The 24,769-nt window shown below is 43.2% G+C and overlaps 1 protein-coding gene across 3 annotated transcripts in view; it reads right to left on the reverse strand.

Annotated features, from left to right (window-relative positions):
* GLIS1 (GLIS family zinc finger 1) overlaps nucleotides 1-24,769 on the reverse strand; it is a 418,517-nt gene that overhangs the window by 266,261 nt on the left and 127,487 nt on the right. For all 3 annotated transcript variants that reach the window (XM_030207713.1, XM_030207712.1, XM_030207711.1), the window contains exon 3: nucleotides 16,538-17,633. In XM_030207713.1, the coding sequence (XP_030063573.1) occupies nucleotides 16,538-17,633 (1,096 nt within the window). The remainder of the gene's footprint in view (nucleotides 1-16,537; nucleotides 17,634-24,769) is intronic.

Genomic DNA, 24,769 nt, shown 5'->3' on the forward strand with positions numbered 1-24,769 from the left:
TCCACTAGCAACATTCCATGTAGAAGGCTGCGCAGGCTTCTGTTTCTGTGAGTCTGACGTCCTGCACATACGTGCAGGACGTCAGACTCACAGAAGCAGAAGCCTGCGCGGCCACATTGGTGATCCGCAAGGGCCGACTTCTACATGGAATGTTGCTAGTGGAATAGCAACATTCCATTTAGAATCTATAGAAATCAAACAAAATAAAACATGGAAAAGAAAATAAGATGATACCTTTTTTATTGGACATAATTTAATACATTTCTTGATTAGCTTTCGAAGGTTGCCCTTCTTCGTCAGATGGGAAATAAGCAAATGTGCTAGCTGACAGTGTATATAAGTGAAAACATTCAAGCATTACTATGACAGTAAAATAGATACCATTGGAGATTCTACATGGAATGTTGCTACTATTGGAGATTCTACATGGAATGTTGCTATTCCACTAGCAACATTCCATGTAGAAGGCTGCGCAGGCTTCTGTTTCTGTGAGTCTGACGTCCTGCACGTATGTGCAGGACGTCAGACTCACAGAAGCAGAAGCCTGCGCGGCCACATTGGTGATCCGCAAGGGCCGACTTCTACATGGAATGTTGCTAGTGGAATAGCAACATTCCATTTAGAATCTATAGAAATCAAACAAAATAAAACATGGAAAAGAAGAGATACCTTTTTTATTGGACATAACTTAATACATTTCTTGATTAGCTTTCGAAGGTTGCCCTTCTTCCTCAGATCGGAAATAAGCAAATGTGCCAGCTGACAGTGTATATAAGTGAAAACCTTCAAGCATTACTATGACAGTCTGACAGGGTGGGAGGAGGGGGGTGGGTAGGAAGTATGCATGGGGACATCAAAGCATATCATTGATATTCTAACAGGATGGGTGTGGATAGGTGAGGGGTGTGGTGATCAACAGAGACATACAGCTTTATGGTTTATAATGGGCTAGGAACCCCAGATCCTTGTCAAGTCCTTTCTGTTGGGTGTTAAAATATTCAATCACGGCTACCACACTCCTCTACTTTATATCGCATGAAATTAATAAGCTGACATGAAGAACTTTTTTTTTAAGGTGAGCTACTTGCTAACAGGGCCGTGCCAACCCAGTAAGCGAGGTAAGCACAGCAGGAGGGCGTCATCCTCTGGGGGGCGCCCCGCTGCACCATGCTTACCTCGCCTTCCCGCTCCCATGTCCCAACTGCCCGCCCTCTTCTCCCCCACAACAAGATCCCTTTTAAATTTACCTCTGTCCTGCAGCGAAGGCGCAGCGTCAGTGAAGGAGGCGGCGCTCCCGACGTCTCTACTAGTCTTCCCTTCGCTCAGTGTTCCGCCTTCTTCTGACGTCAAGGAAATTACGTCAGAAGAAGGCGGGACATTGAGCGAAGGGAAGACTAGTAGAGATGTTGGGAGCGCCGCCTCCTTCACTGACGCTGCGCCTTCGCTGCCGGACGGAGGTAAATTTAAAAGGGATCTTGAGGGGGGGAGAAGAGGGCGGGCAGTTGGGACATGGGAGCGGGAGGGCAGGGGAGAGAGGAGCGTGGATGGGAGGGCAGCGATCATTTTCATGGGGGGAGGAGCCGCGCACTCGCCAATTCTTCGTCTGCGAGGGGCGCTGGGGGCGCCAACTGATCTTCTGCAGGGGGGCGCCACAGACCCTTGGCACGGCCCTGCTTGCTAACACTCTCATCTGACTCTCTCTCTCAGAGTCTGATCCAGTGGACCTACTGGAAACAGCTGCACGCCAGGATGGAAGCAGAAATGGATCCTTGGAACCAAATGCCAAAGGTATTAAATAGATCAAGAAAATAAGATGGACCGAGAAAAAGAAGTTTCCTGATGGATATGATAAGTAGCTGGGGAAATAGATTCATCTCAAAATGCTGCCTTTATTTTACAGGGGTCAAAGAAGGCTATTGAAACCTTTTTTTTTTTTTTTTTGCACAATCATTTCCTCCTCCTCTTTTGGCCTTCCAGCTCAGGCAGAAAAAAAATCCCAACCAATAAAATAAATAAATTAAATAAATCTTGACTATTAGAGTTGCCACCTGACTCAGCCTGAACTTAGAAATCCAATTCTGGTTTTACCCCATTGCGTCAATGACTTGTAGTCCTAAATTAGAAATGCCTCTGAGAGTTAAGCAGGGGCCGGCAATAACCCAAGCTATCCGGGGAAAATACGTCATCTGGAATCCCAACTACCCCAGTTAGCATGACTTAGTAAAAGGAACCCAAAGTACCCCATGAATGACTCCTGAGCACTGGCGTAGCCAAGGGTGGGCCCGGGTGAGCCCAGGCCTACCCACTTTGGGATCAGGCCCATCCAGTAGCAGCACACCTATGATGTGGCTGGCAGGGATCCCCAAGCCCCACCAGCCAAAAACTCCCAGCAACTATCCCTCCTGCATACCTTGTAAATAGCAGATCTTCGCCTGCAGCAAGCAGTGACCGATACATACTTCTTGCACTGGCCCCACAGCCTTCCCTCTGACGTGTCCCCGCCTATGCAAAAACAGGAAGTTGCTTCATGGGAAGGCTGTGTGGCTAACATGAGCAGTGTGCAGGGCCGGTCTTAGCAAGTGCGGGGCCCTGTGCAGACCAATTTGGTGGGGCCCCATCCTAGCCCCGCCCTAGCTCCACCCCATTGATAAGATTATTCTGTTTTTAGAAATTTTTTTATTTATGAAATTTCAAATAAAGACAAATGAAGCTAAACTTGTACAAAAAAACTGATTGAAATAATAAGCACAATGCTATCATGAAACCTCCCCTCCCAGAAGTGGAGTGGCCGAGCCACGGGATCATCATGAATGATGCGGACGGTCATCCGAGGCGAGCGGAGGTCGGAGCAGAGGCAGAGCGGGGCCCCCTTAGGCGCAGGGCCCTATGCGGCCGCCTTGGTCGCCTCTGCCTAAGACCGGCCCTGGCAGTGTGTATAAGTTGCTGCTCGCTACTGGTGGAAATCTGCTATTGAAAAGGTATGCGGGAGAGGGGGGATGTTTGAGAGACCATATGGCATGCAGGTGAGAGAAGGAGAGACCAAATTACCTGTGTGACGGGGTGGGACTCTTCTGCTCGTCCATCTTGGGCCCAGGCCCACCCAAAATTGTGTGTCTGGCTACGCCCCTGCTCCTGAGGAAATTAGAAAGCCATGGGATAGGAGGTAGTGTCCTACTGTGAATCAAGAACTGGTTAAAAGATAGAAAACAGAGAGTAGGGTTAAATGGTCAATATTCTCAATGGAGAAGGGTAGATAGAGGGGTTCCCTAGGGGTCTGTGCTGGGACCACTGCTTTTTAACATACCTATAAATGATTTAGGATATAACAAGTGAGGTGGTCAAATTTACTGATGACACAAAGTTATTCATGTTGGAATGTATTGTATTTTTACATGCATTGCCTGTCACCTATTATTTCTCTGTGATTACTCTGTGACCTCTGATGTGAATTACTTAGAGAGGTCACACAGCTATGCAACTTCCTGTGGGGGCAGATGCAGCACATGCAGCACATGGAGCACATGGAGCTCATGATCTCTCCTAACCTGAGAGGATCTATGGTGGTGTGAGCATCCATTACCATCTAAGCACATGGAAGGAGCTGATAATACAAATGTATAGTAATATGTATATATAAGCCTGTCTGATTATAATCTAACTACAAACTGTGAGTAAACAGATGTTTTGTTACTTCAACTTTAAAGTGACTCAGCAGTGAATTATTCAGGGGTGTATGAGAGAGAGATGAAGAAAGAAATTAACATTTCTAAAGCTGAAGCTGTGTGTACTAAAATCTGCTAATTATTTACTACAAATAATCCAACAAAAGGGTTATGGGCCCAGGGCTCAGGAATTGAAAAAGAAGAGAAATATTACCAGGCAGAAAAAAAGGCCACATTTTTTCTCTTAAGTTTTAAAGGAAAGATTCAGTCTGTCTCTCTCTCCCCCCACACAGCAGACAGAAGGCTAAGAAAATGGCTGAGGGAAGAAATTCACCATTGTTCTATTCTCTCAAGGTGCCTAGATTAACTGAGTTTAATTATCAGCAGTGGGAATTAAGATTCATATGTTTCCTTCGAGCAAAAAGATTAGATATATGCTTAGACCAAGACAGAACAGCTGAAAATATGGCTGAATGGGACAATGCAAACTATTATGTGAAGTGCATGCTTTTGGAAGCTCTCTCAGAGAAACAAGCCATATTAGTGGAGGGAAAAGATACACCAAAGGACATTTTATATAAACTGAGAACTATGTATGCAACTACATATGCAAAGCAGCAACCAATTTGGTTGGCAGAGTTGAATGAAACCAAATTAAGGGATAAAAGTAAATGTAATGATCACATTATGTATCTTATGTCTTCATTTCAAAAGCTAGAACTTTCTGGAATTCCCATGTGTGATGCATTGAAAAGAGCATTTCTTTTTACCTCACTATCAAAGAAGTTTGATGTTTTTAGGTCTGTAAATGAGGCCATTGAAGGGCAATCTTTTGAACAGGCAACATCAAAACTAAGGCAGGAATGCATAATAAATGATTCTGAGGAGATGTGTTCTCAAAGCAAGTCAGAGAGAAATGAAACAAATTTCTTGGCAAAGAACAGAGGAAGGCGGAGCTATGGGAAAACTCCACCCAAGGGCAAGCTGATTTGCTACTCATGTGGAAAGGAGGGACATGTATCTAAATGGTGTAAGGAAACACAAAACACTCCCTCTAACTCACCTAAGCCAATGGAACTAAAGAATTTTCAAACCAGGAAATGTATGAAGGACAAAGATAAACACAAGGGCTTTCTAATGACAGAAAAATCTTTGACTATGGTAAATAATAATTCAAATGAAAGTACTTGGATTTTGGATTCGGGGAGCACATGCCATTTAACCAATTGTAAGGATTTCTTTCAGGAAATGTGTCCAGAGGAAGGTATTCTTAAAACTGCAAACGCAGGGACTGCTAAGATCCAAGCAAAAGGTATTGGATTCTTAAAATGCAAAGTGTCTAATGAAGTTAAAGAAATTCCTGTAAGTGATGTCTTGTATATTCCCCAAGCAGTTTGCAATATGCTTAGTGTATCTACATTAGATAAGAAGGGATTTGTGATTCATTTTGAAAACAGTAAGTGCACAATCTCTAAAAATGATGAAGTGTATGCTGAAGCTTTTATGCATAATGATGTTTATAAGCTGAACATTTCAGGTGAAGCCTCACATCTGGCGCAAGTAAGGAAGAATGATGGAAAATGTAGTCTGGAAATCTGGCACCGCCGCCTGGGACATCGTGATTCTAAGGTGATCCAGGATCTTTACAGTAAGCAACTGGCCACTGGCATTCAGATAAGTGCAGATGCTGGTAAAATGGAGAAATGCATAGACTGTGTTACTCAAAAAGGTGTGAGACCCTCATTTCCTGCATACACAGGAAATAGGAGTAATAAAGTGCTGGACTTAATACACAGTGACTTATGTGGACCGTTTAATATCCCATCATTGGGAAATAACAGATTTGTGCTAATATTCTTGGATGATTTCTCTAGATATTGTGTGGCCTATTTGCTGAAAGAGAAAAGTCAAGTCACAGACATGCTGAAGAAATACGTAGCCATGGTGAGAAACAAATTTGAAAGAAAACCAAAGGTTCTTCAGACCGACAATGGTGGTGAGTTCACTTCACAAAGCATGCGCACATTTCTAGAACAAGAAGGCATTCAGCATATCACAACAGTAGCTTATACACCAGAGCAAATTCTGTTGCAGAGAGAAAATTTAGGTCACTTGTGGAAATGACCAGATGTATGCTGTCAGATAGCAATCTCCCTAAAAGACTATGGGGGGAAGCCATTCTCACAGCAGTGTACCTACAAAACAGAATGCCAACTAAAGGCGCTGAGCGCACACCACATGAGACATGGCATGGTAGGAAGCCAAACCTGTCACACATAAGAACATTTGGAAGTACAGCATATGCTCATATACCAAAGCAAAGAAGGCATAAGCTGGATTCCACAACAAAAAGGGGCATTTTAGTTGGCTATGCTCCAGGACACAAAGGATATAGAATTTTGAATCTGAAAACTGGCATTGTTGGCATAAGACATGTTACATATTTTGATGAAAACAAAAGGGTTGATAAAGGCTGGATTATCCCAGATGAGCCTTATCATCCAGAATATGAAACTAGAACCATAATAGACATGCCAGTGTATATAAATGCCATACCAAGGCAGATGTCTGAAAGCAACTCACCTGTATCTAACGAGGAACAGGCAGAGGAAGCAGACACAGAAAGGATCATTGAAGAAGACAGTACAGTTGGAGAAGGGGAATCAATTGGAGAAGAACTCTCAGATTTAGAGGATGCGGAAAGGTCAGACCAACCTGTTGTCAGACGCTCATCCAGGGAAAACAAAGGTGTTCCACCCCCAAGACTGTCTTACCTAACAAAGTCAGCAGAAGCTCAAGAGCCCTTAACATGGGATGAGATTGAGAAAATGCCAGCAGAAGAAGCTGCTGAATGGCATAAAGCTGCACAGGAAGAAATTGATGCATTGGATAAAAATAATACTTGGATTCTTACAGAATTACCTCCTGGCAAGAAAGCTATAGGATGCAAATGGGTATTCAAGTTAAAAAGGAATGCACAAGGAAAAGTGGAAAGGTATAAAGCCAGATTAGTGGCAAAGGGATATCTTCAAAAATATGGAGAAGATTTTGATGAAGTGTTTGCACCTGTAGTGAAACACACGACAATAAGAACACTTCTGAGCATTGCAGTCTCAAAAGGCATGCAAGTCAACCACATTGATGTGAAAACAGCGTTTCTTCACGGAGATATAACTGAAGACTTGTACATGGAACAACCAACAGGTTTCATAAATACAAAACAAAGACAGCTAGTGTGTAAATTAAACAAAGGTCTTTGTGGATTAAAGCAAAGTGCAGAATGTTGGGATGATAAATTGCATGAAATATTGACAAATTTAGGATTTAAGCAAGGTGAAGCAGATAAATGCTTGTACACTAGGTGCACAAATGGACAATATGCATACATTTTAGCTTTTGTTGATGATCTGCTCATTGCAAGCGAAAGTGAGCAAGAGTACAAGGACATTGTAAAGTGTTTAAACCTGAATGTTGAGATAAAAGAACTGGGTAATGTGTCATACTATCTTGGTATAGAAATTGAGAAACAAAATGATGGTTCTTATCTTCTAAGCCAGAAGCAGAAAATAAATGAGCTTATTGAAAGTTTAGGTATGCAAGATGCCCAAGTTGTAAGCACTCCCATGATCACTGATTTTCTGAAGGATGAAACAGTAAGAGAACCTTTACCAGATAACATCCAATATAGATCAGCCATAGGTAAGCTTTTATATCTAGCTACCACATACAGGGCTGATATAGCAAATGCAGTAGGAATTTTGAGCAGAAGGGTCAGCTCACCTACCAAATCAGATTGGACTGCAGTTAAAAGGATGGTAAGGTATTTAAAAGGTACCATTGATTGTAAATTAAAGATTTCAGCCAATAGTAATCCAAAACTAATATGTTACTGTGATTCAGATTGGGCAGGGGATCATTCTGATTATAAATCCACAAGTGGATATGTGTTTATGTATGGAAATGTACACATTTCATGGGCCAGTCATAAACAAAGTATTGTGAGTTTGTCTTCTACAGAAGCTGAATATGTGGCCGTATCGGAAGCGTGCAGAGAACTGATGTGGATTGAAAAACTTTTGCTGGATTTTGGAATAGCTGAACAGAGACCAATCCAGATAATGGAAGATAATCAGAGCTGCATCCGACTGTCACAGAATGACAAGGTTCAGTCACGTACCAAGCACATCGCAACGAAATACCACAACGTGCGAGAGTTGGCGAAAGAAGGGGTCATCAGTCTACACTATTGTCACACCAGTGAGATGACAGCTGACATCATGACCAAACCGTTACCCAGAGAACATTTTGTGAATCTGCGTATAAAGCTTGGACTTTGTATGAATAAATAATTGCATGACAGTTATGCATGAGAAGGGGTTTGTTGGAATGTATTGTATTTTTACATGCATTGCCTGTCACCTATTATTTCTCTGTGATTACTCTGTGACCTCTGATGTGAATTACTTAGAGAGGTCACACAGCTATGCAACTTCCTGTGGGGGCAGATGCAGCACATGCAGCACATGGAGCACATGGAGCTCATGATCTCTCCTAACCTGAGAGGATCTATGGTGGTGTGAGCATCCATTACCATCTAAGCACATGGAAGGAGCTGATAATACAAATGTATAGTAATATGTATATATAAGCCTGTCTGATTATAATCTAACTACAAACTGTGAGTAAACAGATGTTTTGTTACTTCAACTTTAAAGTGACTCAGCAGTGAATTATTCAGGGGTGTATGAGAGAGAGATGAAGAAAGAAATTAACATTTCTAAAGCTGAAGCTGTGTGTACTAAAATCTGCTAATTATTTACTACAAATAATCCAACAATTCAAAGTTGTTAAATCACAAGAGGATTGTGAAAAATTGCAAGAGGACCTTATGAGACTGGGAGACTGGGCATCTAAATGGCAGATGACGTTTAATGTAAGCAAGTGCAAAGTGATGCACGTAGGAAAGAGGAACCTAAACTATAGCTGCATGATGCAAGGTTCTACATTACGAGTCACTGCCCAGGAAAATAATTTAGGTATCATCATTCATATCATGTTGAAACCCTGTGTACTCAGTGTGCAGCAGCAGCTAAGAAAGCAAATAGAATGTTAGGAAATTATTAGGAAAGGAATGGAAAACAAAAATGAGGATGTTATAATGCCTTTGTATCGCTCCATGGGATGACCACACCTTGAATACTGTGTACAGCTCTGGTCACCGCATCTCCAAAACAAAACTACTACTACTACTTAGCATTTCTATAGCGCTGCCAGGGTTACGCAGCGCTGTACAAGTTTAGACAAGGGGAAGGACAGTCCCTGCTCAAGAGAGCTTACAATCTAAAGGTAATAAGCTATGTAGTCAGTGTAGGTATCAGGAATGGGGAAGGTGGTTAGGCGCCAAAAGCAAGGGAGAAGAGATGGGCCTTGAGTAAGGACTTGAAAATGGGCAGGGAGGGCGCACGGCGTATGGGCTCAGGAAGTCTGTTCCAGACATAAGGTGAAGCGAGGCAGAAGGGGCGGAGTCTGGAGTTAGCGGTGGTGGAGAAGGGTACAGATAGGAGTGATTTGTCCTGAGAGCGGAGGTTACGGGTGGAAACATACGGGGAGAGGAGGGTAGAGAGGTAATGGGGGCTGCAGATTGAGTGCACTTGAAGGTCAATAGGAGAAGCTTGAATTGTATACGGTAGCGGATCGGGAGCCAGTGAAGCGACTTGAGGAGAGGGGTGATATGAGAGTATCGGTTCACGTGGTAAATAAGACTTGCGGCGGAGTTTTGGACAGATTGAAGGGGGGATAGGTGGCTAAGCGGGAGGCCAGCGAGGAGAAGGTTGCAATAGTCAAGACGAGAGGTAACGAGCGAAACAAAACAAAAGCAAAATTAGAAAAGGTACAGAGAAGGGCAAAGAAAATGATAAAGGGGATGGGATGACTTCCCTATGAGGAAAGGCTAAAAACTATATTTTACCTTTTTTCCTGTCATTTCAGGGGGGAAAAGCAATATGAGATGACAGGTAATGCTGCTGAGGTTTCCCATCTCATTTCAAATGAATGCACATCCTTAAAAAGTTCCGCACCTTTCTTCACCAAGTAGAGGGGCAGACTGACGGTGCTGTGGGCCCTCGGGCAGTAAAGGTAAAATATAACGAAAAGGGATCAGCGTTCTCAGAGCATCTCACAACATGACCGGGTGCATCACCATCTTGACACGCCCCTGGCTAGTGGCCTTTTGGGGGGCAGGAAAGAACCCTACTCTTTCCTGCCCGCTGCTCTGCCCAGCATCGCCGTGTTTTCAAAATGGCTGCCGAGACTTCCTGTGGTAATCTCGTCTGTCTTGGCAGTCTCGTGAAATTGTTGCAGGGAAGTCTCAGCAGCCATTTTGAAAATGCCCCAGGCAGGAAAGAGTGGGGTTCTTTCCTGCCCCCCAAAAGGCCACTAGCCAGGGGCGTGTCAAGATGGTGATGCACCCGGTCATGTTGTGAGATGCTCTGAGAACGCTGATCCCTTTTCGTTATATTTTACCTCTAGAAAGTTTATATTTTGTTTGAGATGCCGCATACGAAAAGGAAAGGTTCGACGAGGGTGGGAATCCTGCCTACCTCCTCCTCGTTGCCGCTTCAGCCTACCTTAGAACGCTTCCTGGCCAGAGGCCCCCAACCAGGAACGAGGGTGAGGATTCCCGCAGTAGAGAAGACCGGAGAAGAGGATTCTCTACAGGAAAACGAAATATCTCTATCCCTTTCCTCTGCTTCGAAGGTGCCTCCATGTCCAGCAGAGACAACGCTAAGGAAGGGAGAAGCGAGCTCTGCCGGAAGTGCTGAGAGTGAGCTCCCTGGTCGGGAACCTGACGTGCTGAACAAGCCTCTGGAATTTGAATCTCCAAATTTGCTTGGAGATTCAGGAAAATCGGAGGAGGAGAACTTAGAAAGGATATGGTTTATGCTGAAGAAAATGGATACCTCCATACAAGAATCTTGAGAAGAGGTTAAAGTGTTAGCCTCTAGATTTGGAGAAGTACAAGGTATGGTCGAAATAGTGAAAGACGGGTTTTCAACAAAAGTTAAAACTTTACAACAAGAAGTAGATAAGCTTTGTGAATTTAAAGTAACTGTTATAAAAGATAAAACTATTCTCCATAACAAAATTGAACAAATTGAAAACTTCAATAGACGTTTAAACCTAAGGATATTGAATTTCCCAAAATCTTCTGGAACTTTGCCCCTGGAGATGTTTAAAAGATATTTGAATGAGATCTTAAAGATGCCACCTGAAGTATTTCCCCCGATAAATAAGATCTTTTATCTCCCTCAACGGAAAAGTAAGGAATTGGGAAATGAAGGAAATTTAGAAGATAAAAGTTTGGATCTTAATGATTTAACTGCTATATTAGAGCAATCCATGGGCAACATAACTGAGAGAGCGACACTTTTAGTGTCGTTCGTCTTTGAACGAGATTTGAACGCAGTAATAAAATTATACTTCAGAAACTCACATATGTTATTTGCTGGATTTTCCCCGATGTTACTAAATCCACACAGCAAAGAAGAAAAATTTTCCTTGAAATGAAACAGAAAACCCTGGACTTGGGTGGAACTTTCTTTTTGGCCTACCCTTGTAAGTGTATAATCCGTTTAGGATTGACAAGATACGTTTTCTTCTCCCCAGACCATTTAAAATCCTTTCTAGATTCTAAGCAAGTGAAGCCAACAGAATAGGATTGGGGGATATCATTAAGTCTCGCTTTATATGCTTATATGTTAAACAAAAATCTTCTCTAATATGGACGCACCCCCCCCCCCCCCCTTTGATAGTGGTCTAAGGAAGCAATTACTCTTATTTTTCCTGATGTTAGGGATGTAGTTTCTTTTGTCTTTATATAAATTTCTCTTTTTTCTAGATATTACGGTTAATCCTTGTATTTTCATGTACTATTAGTGCTGTATTGTCTTGACAATATATAATGAAACTTCTCATTTATTTTTTGAAAATTAAAAAAAAAAGAGAGAGAAAAAGGCCACTAGCTCACCAGGGTCCTTCAAGGTGGACCTGGGGAGAGCCCACCGAGGCTCAGGGGGGGCTGTACTTTTCAGGGTGAGAGAGAGCCTCTGGGCACTGCCTGGTTGCCCGTATGGTCAGGCTGCCCCTGACCAGGTATTTGACATAAGCTTTGATGTCTCACTCAATACAAACCTCATGAAGCAGAAGAAATCTTGAAGAGGTTCCACACACATTTCTGAATACCCTAAGCATGTACTTACAGATTTTGCTTTGCCTTCTTAGTATGCAAGTCTGTCATACATTTTCATTGTGTATATCCTGAAAACCTGACTAGCCAGGTGGTCCCTGAGGACTGGGTTGAAAACCACTGACCTAAATGACACAAGAAACTACAAAATGAACATTTTTGGACACACACCCCTGGGAATTTGATCACATCAAACTCCGGATTCTAGATATGTTGCTCAAAATTGTGCACGCAATTTAATTGAGCAAAAAGCCAATTAGCAGTGATAATTGGGTACTATCAATTATTGGTGCTAATTGGCAACAATTTGGATTTGCACATGTACTTTGTTTCTATTCTATAAAGATGTGCACGTTAATCTTTATGCACACAACTGAAAAGGGGCATGGCCATGGGAGGGGCATTGGTGGGTCAGGGTCGTTCACTAAAAATGTGTACATTATTATGGAATTTGGGGGATCTGCACCTAATTTATGTGCAAGGATTTACAACAGATTTCAGTTGGTGTAAATCATGCCCAAAGTTGGACGTGGATCCCAGCACTACGCACTGTTCTATAAATGGCGCCCAGCTCATAGCGCTGTTTATAGAATAGCCCTCAGCTTCCAGTTTTTCAGTTGCCCAAATCTGGCCACCATTTACTGAATCTGGTCCCAAGAACTTTAATCCATGTAGAAATGTACAGAAATTTGTGAAAGCTTGCAGTGATGATGAAGATTTCTAACAATGTCTGTCACTCATAAATGGACCATGTATTTAATCAAAAAACACTGAATATCATTCAGAATTACTTAAGGTCACACAATTCTTTGTTGTCCCCTCAGACAGAAAAAGAAAAGGGCACGTTTCCCTGTAACACAGCCAGCTGCAAACTATGGCAAAACATTTCACAAGACCCCACAGTCATTCACAAAGGAAAAATATTCAACATAAAGGACTATTTTACATGCTCATCTTCCAATGTGGTATATATCATTCAGTGGAGAAAATGTAACGAAGGATGCTATATTGGAGAAACAGGCCAGATGCTTAAGACAAGATTCAATCTACACAGACATCACATGAAAATAGCCGGTGCCAGTCAGGCCCCACCCCTGTGGGCCAACACTTCACAAGACCAGAACACTGCACCAGTGATTTCACAGTAAGAATACTGAAAGGTAATTTTAAAACAATACAGGAACGTAAGACCTTTGAAATAAGAATGATTGAATATTTTGACACCCAACAAACAGAACTTAATAAGGATCTGGGTTTTCTAACTCATTATAAAACATAAAGCTGTATTTCTCTGTTTATTTCTCTGTTTATTACCCTCCTCTCACCTACCAACACCCATTCTGTTAGAATATCAATGAAATGCTTTGATGTCCCCATGCATACCCCCACCCTCCCACTCTGTCAGACTGTCAAAGTAATGCTTTGATGTTTCTCTCATATATACTATCTGCTACCTCATTTGCTTATTTCCGATCGGAGGAAGAAGGACAACCTTCGAAAGCTAATCAAGAAATGTATTAAGTTATGTCCAATAAAAAAGGTATCATCTTATTTTCTTTTCCATGTTTTATTTTGTTTGATTTCTATAGATTCTACATGGAATGTTGCTATTCCACTAGCAACATTCCATGTAGAAGTCAGCCCTTGTAGATCACCAATGTGGCCGCGCAGGCTTCTGCTTCTGTGAGTCTGACGTCCTGCACGTACGTGCAGGACGTCAGACTCACAGAAACAGAAGCCTGCGCAACCTTCTACATGGAATGTTGCTAGTGGTATCTATTTTACTGTCATAGTAATGCTTGAATGTTTTCACTTATATACACTGTCAGCTAGCACATTTGCTTATTTCCGATCTGAGGAAGAAGGGCAACCTTCGAAAGCTAATCAAGAAATGTATTAAGTTATGTCCAATAAAAAAGGTATCATCTTATTTTCTTTTCCATGTTTTATTTTGTTTGATTTCTATAGATTCTACATGGAATGTTGCTATTCCACTAGCAACATTCCATGTAGAAGTCGGCCCTTGCGGATCACCAATGTGGCCGCGCAGGCTTCTGCTTCTGTGAGTCTGACGTCCTGCACGTACGTGCAGGACGTCAGACTCACAGAAATAGAAGCCTGCGCAGCCTTCTACATGGAATGTTGCTAGTGGAATAGCAACATTCCATGTAGAATCTCCAATAGTAGCAACATTCCATGTAGAATCTCCAATGGTATCTATTTTACTGTCATAGTAATGCTTGAATGTTTTCACTTATATACACTGTCAGCTAGCACATTTGCTTATTTCCGATCTGACGAAGAAGGGCAACCTTCGAAAGCTAATCAAGAAATGTATTAAGTTATGTCCAATAAAAAAGGTATCATCTTATTTTCTTTTCCATGTTTGATTTTGTTTGATTTCTATTGATAATGGTGAAAATATATTGTCCAAGTAAAATTCTGTGCAAGGATTTGCACCTGATCCTTAAATTCAAACTCAGGAAGAAAGGTACCATGCAGGGCTGTGCACAAGGCCAAAATTTTCAGTTCATTTGACTTTTTTCCCCATTTTCAAATTTTTTTTTTTTTCAGTTCATTTCACACATTTGTTTTAATCACTTTTAAAGCACTAACACATGCACATGTCTAGGCCTATAAGTTTACCTGAACGCATATGTACTTTCCATAAGTCTCCCTGAATTTTATATCTAATACTCAGTATACTCATCATCACAAACTAAGGCTGGTTTTCTATTGTAAGCCCACAGGGGTGCTCTCAAGTGTGCAGCAACCCTCTAGTGGCTCCTACCCGGCCTCACCAGCCCTTTGCTTCAGGGAACAACCTTGAAGCTAGACTTCTCTGTGACTCCGGTGACTCGGGCCTCTATGTTTGGGCCTCCTCTTTCCCTCAGGGTGACCTCTCCATTAACCTCCGGTCCTGGACCTGCCTCCTCGCTGTATCTCCTGGTAACCGCCCCCCTTTCCAGTTCTTCTGGTGGGGCCCCCTGGTCACCCTTCTCTGGAAGATAGCACGGATTCCACTGCTTTCAGAAATATGCAAATTAGCTGAGTAAATGTAAATTCCATTTATTAGAGCTATGCTTCAGTCTTGTGGGAACCTTTCTTTCCAACTATTATTCGTTTACTACAAATTCACTCCCTGAGCCCATTTACTGTGGGACACCTGGGTCTCAGGGTATAACAGCCACCACCCCTGGATATGACCTTCTTTACTCTCATTAACCTTACGGTCCTATCCTCCACCCCACGGCTGTTTGTTCATTTTAAACAATTCACAGTTCCACCATCAATACTTTGGGGTCTTCTCTTACCCCAGGACTTCCAGCCTGCCTCAGCTTCTCCCACACCCAGTTCCAACATCAGTACTTTGGGGACTTCTTACCCCAGGATTTTCAGCCTGCTTCTCAGTACTTGGGACACACAGTCCTGGGACACACAATCCACCCTCCTCAGTACTTGGGACACACAGTCCTGGGACACACAATCCACCCTCCTCAGTACTTGGGACACACAGTCCAGGCTTCAGATCTCCAGGTTCCCATCTCTTCTCCTTCGGGCAAAGCTATTTATGAGGTGTCCAATAAACCTCCCCACCTTTTGAGACCTCACCCATCTGGTTCCAGAAAGATCTGGGTCTAGAAGTCTCTTCTTTCTCCCCCAGCTATCTCCCTGGAGCTCCCTCTACTGGCCCTTGCAAGTCAATACTCATCTAGATCCCTGGAGCTCCCTCTAGTGACCTCCTCAAGTAAGGGCAGACACTGTGTTTATCACACTATTTAGATAGAGCTTTTAAGGAAAATACTCTCCGACGACAGCAACAGAACTTGCACAGACTCTGTTATGCTCAACGCCTGCCTCTCTTATGGACCTTGGCCTGATCAGAAGCAGGTGAGTCGCAAATGACAACTTCTGTGTAGTACAGTTGTCACCTAGTACAGTGTGCGGCTGTGTCTCTGTGATGATTACTTAACTAGACAAGAATCCTAATAAAATCATCTTCCGTTTCCATGTTTAAAAAGTAGACGTATTGAAAACCTGGCAATGCCCACCTGGTTTCTCAGAAGTCTAGGTGTGCTTATCACTAACTGATCGCCAAAACAATTTGGTAAAGGTAAAACCACCTTAGTCTAGAAAAGAAATAATCCACTTCACTGGATAAACTAGGGCTGTACCATATATGACTTTTTTTACGAGATCTCTTCTACAACTTTTCATTTTACTCTTTGTCTTTCATGCATAATTTCAGGTACCTGCCCTAAGGATTCATGATCGGGAGGCATGAGAAGATAATGTAATTGTTTGTTTTCATTTTGGATTGAAAAAAAAAAACAACAAACTTACATCTTCCAACAGATCAATCAGCCCTGCATTCTGTTTACCCAGCACAGCTTACTTTAACCACCACTCAATCAGCAGTAAGAAAAATAAACTATCGAATGAAATGCTAACCGCATATATCTGATGCAACTAGTTACTCAATCATTTCATGTCCATTTACGTTCTTTTCTAAATCTTTTGGAACTTTTGTATATTAGGTTACACAATAGAAGAGATATTGACAAGAGAATTCAACAGCACGGAAAGGTCCATGTGTGGCACTGTGAACTGAAAGAATTGCCAGACTTACCATACATTTGTTGGGCTTTTCTCCAGAATGGACTCTCATGTGAATCAGCAATTTGTAGCGGGCGTTGAAAGGTTTGTACCGACGAACACAGCCCGACCAAAAGCAAGTGAAATCCTCACCCTTGCGCTGGTCAATGTGCGTCTTCTCTATGTGCCTGACTAGTTCGTCTTGTTGATCGTACAAGGCGTTGCAGTCTATCCATCGGCAAACCTGCTTGCCACTGTTGATGTCTAACTCGTCGCCTTCGTTGAGCTGAAGTGACTTTGGAGACATGGAGGCCTGTAAATTTGGCAAAGTCCCTTGAGTATGGCTAAAGTGCTGGTGTGAATGATAAGGGGGTGGAAGTCCTGGGTGATGTTGGAAGAGATTGGCGTTTGATGGGAAGTCATCAATGGGCTCTTGTTTTAAAAAGCTTACATTTTGCCTGCTCTTGGAAGTCTCTTGTTGAGTGATTGTCCCGTTCCTCATCAGGCTAAGGCTTACATTTTCCTCTGCTTGCTGCATCTGTAGCTGCTCGCAGTCCCTTCTGGCATTTTCAGTGGAAACAGGTACGATACATACTGTGGGGGAAGGCAGACTGCAAGGGTTGCTGGGCTGGGTGCACGACTGGGGACGACAGGATTTGGGAATGCTATGGTTATTGATCCCCATAGGAAAAGAAGAAAGACCGACTGAGTTAGTCCGCAGCCCATTCACACAGGTGACCAGTGATGTCTGCGATGTATGAATGATAGCCGTGATATCAATTCCTTCTGCTGAAGATGGTACAACAGAGATGCATCTCTTTTTCAGGTTGCTTGACTGCAGCCTGGCTGTATGCTGGGGACTGCCAAACGGCAATGAGCCTGGGGAAGAGCTATGTTCATTATTAAACAAGAATGATGAAAGAGAATTTGTAAAGGTATTATTCATTAGGTCCATCTCAGGATTCTGGTTGGTAGAGCCTCTCATGTCACTTTCATCGGTAATCCTTCCATTTGCAGAAAGCTCTACTAGAGCCTTATAATCGCTTTGATTCTCCTGTTTGATATGCTGAGCAGAGCAGGTCCCATTCACGCATGGAGTAACAGACACAGAGTCTTGAAACCTTGATGACCTGAAATACAGTTTAATAAACTTCATTCTCTGGTATGTCATAGGTTCTTGTTTCAATGTTTAATTTGAAAACAAGAAGCAACATGCTGACACAGTTGGGAGATACAAATCTACTACCTCAATTTGAAATAATGCAGAGCAAAAGTTTAAGGGGTAGATTCAAGAAAGGTTAGGTGCAAAATAATTGAGTTGCTAAGCATAGACTCCATAACGGCAAAGTTGGGCATTGAAGTTGTTATAGAATACTAGCATGTCGATATTTGAGTGACAAACTTTAGACGTAAGAATTGATGCCATGTCAAAGGCTGATTTCAGTTGTGTATGAACTGACGGTATTCTATAAACTTACCGACCGAAATAAAGCCGGCGATGTTGGCGGTGTTCCGGGGGCGTGATCGCTTAAGTCCCGATATTCAGAACTTAACCAGGCAGGCTTAGCGGGCATAAAAAGCAGGCGTATCTTTGCCCGCTAAACCATAGCCAGTTAAGTCTGAATATCAACTTAACCGGTCAATATCAGGCGAGTTCCCACCTGGATAGTTCCCACTGGACAGTTCCCACCCACCAATTCTCCCCGAGACAATTCCCACCTAGGACAATTCCCACCGGGACAATTCCCATCAAGGACTTTTCCCACCCTCCCTAGTCTGTAGCTTCTTTCTTGAATCAGGTCCCATAAGTCCTGACGGTACTTTTTTTTTTAAGGCGTCTGAAACATGGAGGTTAGAGCAGCATACGGATGTACACAGAGGACGTATAGTAACAGAATAACTTTTCATAGGTAGAGTAGCAATTTGTTATAAATCATAATCAGTGCTTCATTTTGAGGGGTTGAATTAGGTTGAAACCTAGTTTGGGGGGGTGGGGGCATTGCCCCCCCCCCCCCCCACATGAACTGCATGTCTGGAAGGGGAAAGGAATGTGTAAACGATAATGTTTTGTGGGGGTGTGAAGGGGTACTGGCCCCCCAAACGATGTGGAAGAGAAAAGGGAGGGAGATTACTTGCCTTGTGTGTTTTGTATTTTTTGGGTTATGGGTGGGAATTGCTGTCTCTGAAGTGGTGGGAATTGTCCAGATGGGAACTGGTGGGTGGGAACTGACCTAGATCCAACTGGTCATGCGCTAGCCAGCGGTGGAAACTGCCCGGCACTGAATATCCAGGTTGAATGCTTACAGCAGACAGTCAAAGTGTTGCCTGAATATCGGCGGCATGCTCCTAAGTGCCTGGCCCGCCCCTGACCTGCCCATGCCCGTCCCATGTTAACACCCCCTTTGCAGTTACACCTATAGAACTTTGGTGTTTGCCCCCTGATATTCAGCCAGCGGCATGCAATACAGTCAGCTGCTGCCAGTGGGGCAGATCCCAAATATTCAATACCAGGCCATATCCGGCAACCGGCACTGAATATCTGGTTTCAATTTTGACCGCGGCAACTTAACCAACTAAGCAAATATTCAGCGCTAGTCAGTTAACAGCGGCTAAAGATAGGCCTGCTATTTAAGTGGCCTATATTAACCGCACAACTTAGCTGATTTAGCGCTGAATATTCACGCTTGGCTGGCTAGTCACTAAGCGCTAATATTCAGCAGAGATAACCAGATATCTAATGTTGAAGCCCTTAGCCGGTTGAATATCGGGCATGAAATTGTATACAATAGAGCCTAAGTGCAGATACATAAGCGCAAAGTGGTGCCAATTAATTCCACTTAAGTGTCATTATTGGCAATTAGAGACAAATAGCACCTACTTAAATTAGACGCTATTCTATAACTTGCATGCACAATTTTGCACACTAGTTGCAAAAGTGTGCACCTAACTTTAGAGAATTAAGGGTTAATGCCCGGATTCTACATAGCTTAGAGTTTTGCGCCGAAATCCAAGCGTATTCTATATCAACACATGTAGCTTAATTGGCTTAACAAGCCAATCAGCATCGTTAACAGCACTTACCAAGCAATAATGAGCATTAATTGGCAGTCATTTGAATTATGCGCAAAACTCAATAAGCGTATTCTGTAACGCACCACACCTCAATTTTAATGCATGCAGGCAAAAGGGGGCGTGGTTATGGGTGGGGAAATGGGCGTTTCATGGGCATTCCAAAATTTACGTGCATTGTTATAGAATGTGGCCCTCTGTGCTTAACTCTATGCACCGGGATTTACGCCATGTTTTTGTTGGTGTAAATGGAAGCACATAGTTTTAGGTGCTAGGATATCGACAAAGCATATTCTATATACCACGCCTAAATCTAGGCACCACTTATAGAATATGTTTATATGGAAATATTTTCCGTGCTGATTTTTTAAAGCACTATATTTCTAATCTGACCCTGGATGCTAAATTTACAGCACCATACATGCAACCTCGTTCTGCATGGTATTCTATCTACAGAAGGAAATCCTGACTTTCCAGACTAAATGGTTGGAACAAAATCCAGCAACCTGGCATACACAATAATCCATCTAGATACCAAAGCTTGAATATGCTGAAGTGCTCACACCAGTGGCGTAGCTACGTGGGGCCAGGGGGGCCTGGGCCCCCTTAGATTTGCCCCTGGACCCCCCTGCCAACCCTCTCGACCCCCCTCCTGCTGCCAACCCACCGTCGCCATCGCCTGCCTTTGCTGGCGAGGGACCCCAACCCCCGCCAGCCGAGGTCCTCTTCTTCCCGCAAAAGGCTTCCTTCTGTTTCTGACGTCCTGCACGTACAGACTCACAGAACGAAGCCTTGAAGATCAGCTGATCTGCAAGGCTTCGTTCTGTGAGTCTGATGTCCGACGTCAGAAACAGAAGGAAGCCTTTTGGGGGAAGAAGAGGACCTCGGCTGGTGGGGGTTGGGGTCCTCCCCCCAGCAAAGGTAGGCGACGGCAGGTTGGCGGCGGGAGGGGGGGTCGAGAGGGTTGTCGGCGGGGGGGGCAAAGTTGGTGGTGGTGGCGGGGTCGGCAATGGTGGGGGGGGGTGGCGCCGGGGGGGGGGCTAAAATGTGCCCCCTCACCTCGGGCTCTGGACCCCCCTTCCGCCGAAGTCTGGCTACGCCCCTGGCTTACACCCACCAAAGTAACCGTTGTATGGAATTTTATGGCGGTGAAAGTCTGTAATTACAAACCCCCTTTTCAACAAGTACATTGTTGACTTCCAATCTGTGAGGACACTTTAGAGACTGTCCGCCCAATATCCAGTGCTATTTAACCGGCCAGGAACTGGTCCCGGCCAGTTAAGTAGCCTTAAGCTGGCTAAGCACTAATATTCAACGCAAGATAGCCAGCTATCTCGGCTGAACATCAGTGCTTGGCAGGTAGCCCGGTCACTGGCTATATGTCTCGTGACATAGGTAGTTAGCACCAATATTCATCGACTGGCTGTTTAGTGGCCAGATAGACCCGCATAAATAGCAGGTCTAACTTAGCCGATCAGCTGATGAATTTTGGCTTAACCAGCTATAGTCACAGCAGCCCAAAATAATTCTGGAAATTCAATGCCACTCGCTGGATTCTGCCTGGCATTGAATTTTCGGGTTTGCCGCCAACTGTGGGAATTTGCCGGGCTGCCTCCCGTGGTCTGAATATCGGCCCCAATGAGCCTTTCATTGTTCTCCTCACTGCTGGACAGACTTCAACAGAGTCTTCACATTCACGCTTGATGCAGTGACTTCAAAGCCTCAGATGGAAAGAATAAGAAATGGTGATAATCATAAAAACATGCAGTAACTTTCAATCTGAGACTCCGGGATCAGATCTCTCACTCCAAATTAAATTCTTCCATGAAGCTTGTGAAAAAGGGATGTGTGAAAAATAAATTCGGTTAGGAAGAAACAACAGTGCCATTCCATAAGAAATAAAAAGATTTTTAAGCAGGGAAGCATTCCTAGAATGTGAGCAGGCAGGCTTAAGCCAGCTCAACAGCACATATAGACTAGACATAATAGCTATACTTGGTCAGATTATGGTCCATCTAGCCCAGTATCCTGTTTCCAACAGTGGCCAATCCAGTCACAAGTACCTGGCAGAAACCAAAGTAGTAAGGTTCTGGAACTCCAAAGAGTAGCAAGATTCCAGAATCCCACATAGTTTTCCATTCAGAATTTCAAATAGTAGCAACATTCCATGTAGAACCCCAAAGAGTAGTAAGATTCCATTTAGAATCTCAAATAGTAGCAACATTCCATGCTACCAGTCCCAGTGGCTTCCATGTCTATCTCAATAGCAGAATTTGTCCAAACCTTTTTTAAACCCAGCTATGCTAACCAATGTTACCACATCCTGTGAGTACGGGTTCCAGAGCTTAGCTATCTGAGTGAAAAATTTTCTCCTCCTATTCGTATTTCCGTGTAACTTCATTGAGTGCCCCCCTAATCTCTGTACTTTTTGAAAGAGTATAAAAGTACATATATCGATTCACTTCTACTCGTTCTACACCACTGTTTTTGCTTTATTTTCAGTAGGGGAGGTGAGGGATATGTTGAAAGGTTGAGGGCAAAATCTCGTCATTTGGATCCTTTGCCAACTGCGCTAAACAAGGTAATAAGTGGGTAGCTCGATTACTGACCCACTTGGTGAATACATCATTGACTTATGGCAGAACTGTTGAAGCAGGCAGTGATTCATCCAGTCATTAAGATTACTGGCTTAAATTGGTTAGTGAGATAACAGATTATAACAATTTCCCAGCACCCTTTCAAGAGCAAATTTATTGAATAAAATTGTCTATATGCAATTGGAAATTTTGGACAAGGGGAATGGTTTGAATTCAGACAAATCTGGTTTTCAAAAAGGCCATGGGACATAGGCTAGGTTGCTCATAGACTGCTGATGAATGTCTGGTCTTCTGAGTCGATTGGACACGACCTTGTCTACTTGGCGTTCACCAATACGGTTCTTGTAAGCCACATTGAGCCTGCTAGCGTGTGGGAAAATATGGGATATAAATGCTGCAAATAAATAAATAAATTCACACAAGTTTCAGGACACTTTTTTTCAATCTGGCAGTTCTCAGATGCTACGGCCGTTATTTTAGAAACATTTCCATGTGCAAATAGTGATATTTACACATGTATATTGCACACACGTGTAAAGTCCAAAGCCAAAAAGTCACCATTTGCACATGAAGATCCACACCATGCAGAGATTTCAAGGACTACTTTAGGTGTAATCCCCATTATTCAAAGGGAATGCACGTGCCTGGGGAAATATATCAAAAGTAGTATTTCCCCAAAAGGACCTCGGGAAATAATTCAAAAAAAGTTATTTGACCAGAGCCAAATAGTTAGGCACTTAACAAAAAGTACTTAACATTTGTAGAAGGCTTCTACAAATGTTAAGTACTTTTTGTTAAGTGCCTATGTTTTCAAACATTTAGATAACAAGAGCTGATAGCAGTTTTATACTCAGCATTTTTCTCATAATAAGATATAGCACGCGTGAGTTTGGAGTGCATTGAGGTTTTTATTGGAGTGAGTGTAGGAATTAACCCATTTTTTCACTCTATGAATTATTAAAGGTATTGGATACACTTATAGCAATATTTTAACACAAGGGTGTGCCAAAAATTATTTCAAAAATACCTTTAGAGAAGTTCCACGATTGAGAATCTTATCCACCCTTAGAGGTGCCGCTTTGATTAAGAGCACCTCACTTGGGTGAGTGAATAACTCTGAGAACATCTCTATAAACAAAAACATTTTATCTATTTTTTAGATTATTTGCATGGAGAGATTCTGAGTTAATTTCTTCACTTATAGATCTCCTAACTATTTGGCTCTGGTCAAATAACTTTTTTGGGGGAAATATATCAACACTAGGGTAGATTCAAGAGAGAACGCCAACATTTAGGTGGCAGGATGATGCATGCTAAGCACAAATTCCAAAATGGCAGCATGTCCGCAGTTTTGCGACTAACTTTAGGTATGAGCATGTATGCCATGTCAAAGACTGGTGTAAGTGGTCGTGCCTAGCTGTTGGCAGTTAGGTGCGTAACTCCCTGCACTCTCTGGAGTCCTTTTACTAAGGTGCGCTGAGAAATGGGCTGTGCTAGTGTAGACACATGTTTTGGGCACACACAGATCCATTTTTCAGCGTACCTGTAAAAAAAGGCATTTTTTAAAAAATTTTTGCCGAAAATGGGTGTGCATCAAAATTTAAATTGGCATACGTCCATTTTGGGCCTGAGACCTTACTGCCAGCCATTGTCTCAGCGGTAAGGTCTCTCGCGTTAACCATGTGGTAATAACCTACGCGCATCAAGTTGGAGTTACCACCTGATTTTCACCGCACACCTGTCAAAAATGAAATTACCGCACAGGCCACACGGTAGCCAGGTGGTAACTCTCAACTGATGCCCGTTGGGCATGCGTCGGCACCTATGCAGCTTAGTAAAAGGGCCCCTCTATCCCATATGCTACTGTCCCCTCTAAGCTGAGCGGGAGTCCTCCATCTACAGTCCTGCCAGTGGGCGGCGCTGTTTCACTATCACATTTTCAATAGTGAGAGATTAGCAAGCTCTGCAGGACTCCCCTAGCCATTGAAAACACAATATTGAGACACCATCCCCCCCCCCCCCCCCCCCCCACTGGCAGCAACGCAGTTGGAGGAGCAGTGGTTCCCAAGCCTGATCCTGGAGGCACCTCAACTAGGCAGGTTTTCAGGATACCCACAGTGAATATTCATGAGAGAGATCTGCATACACTATCTCCACGGCAAGCAAATCTATTTCAGGAATATTGATTGTGGGTATCCTGAAAGCCTGACTGGCCGGGGTGTCTCCAGGACCGGGTTTGGGAACCACTGGCTTAGAGGGAACAGTGCCCTAGGCATGCCCCTGACCCACCCATGCCCCTCCCACACCCACACCCACCCCCCCTAGAAATTGTGCATGCAACTACTAGAGTAACGACTAAGGGCAGTTGCACATGGAAATGCTAATTGGTGTCAATTAGTGCCTGTTAACACCAATTTAAGCGAATAATAAACTGCCAATAATTACATTAATTTGCATGCACAACTGCCCTTATTGTATAAGTTGCGTATTCAAACTTGTACACTAGGCGTACATTTGGACATGCAAGTTTATAGAATCCATGGAACTGTGTTGTGCACCTGCTGAAAGGCACATATCCTGTTTTATGTAGGTGCTCATTT

Source organism: Microcaecilia unicolor, chromosome 6 (assembly GCF_901765095.1).
Source record: "Microcaecilia unicolor chromosome 6, aMicUni1.1, whole genome shotgun sequence".
Classification (NCBI taxonomy): Eukaryota; Metazoa; Chordata; class Amphibia; order Gymnophiona; family Siphonopidae; genus Microcaecilia; species Microcaecilia unicolor.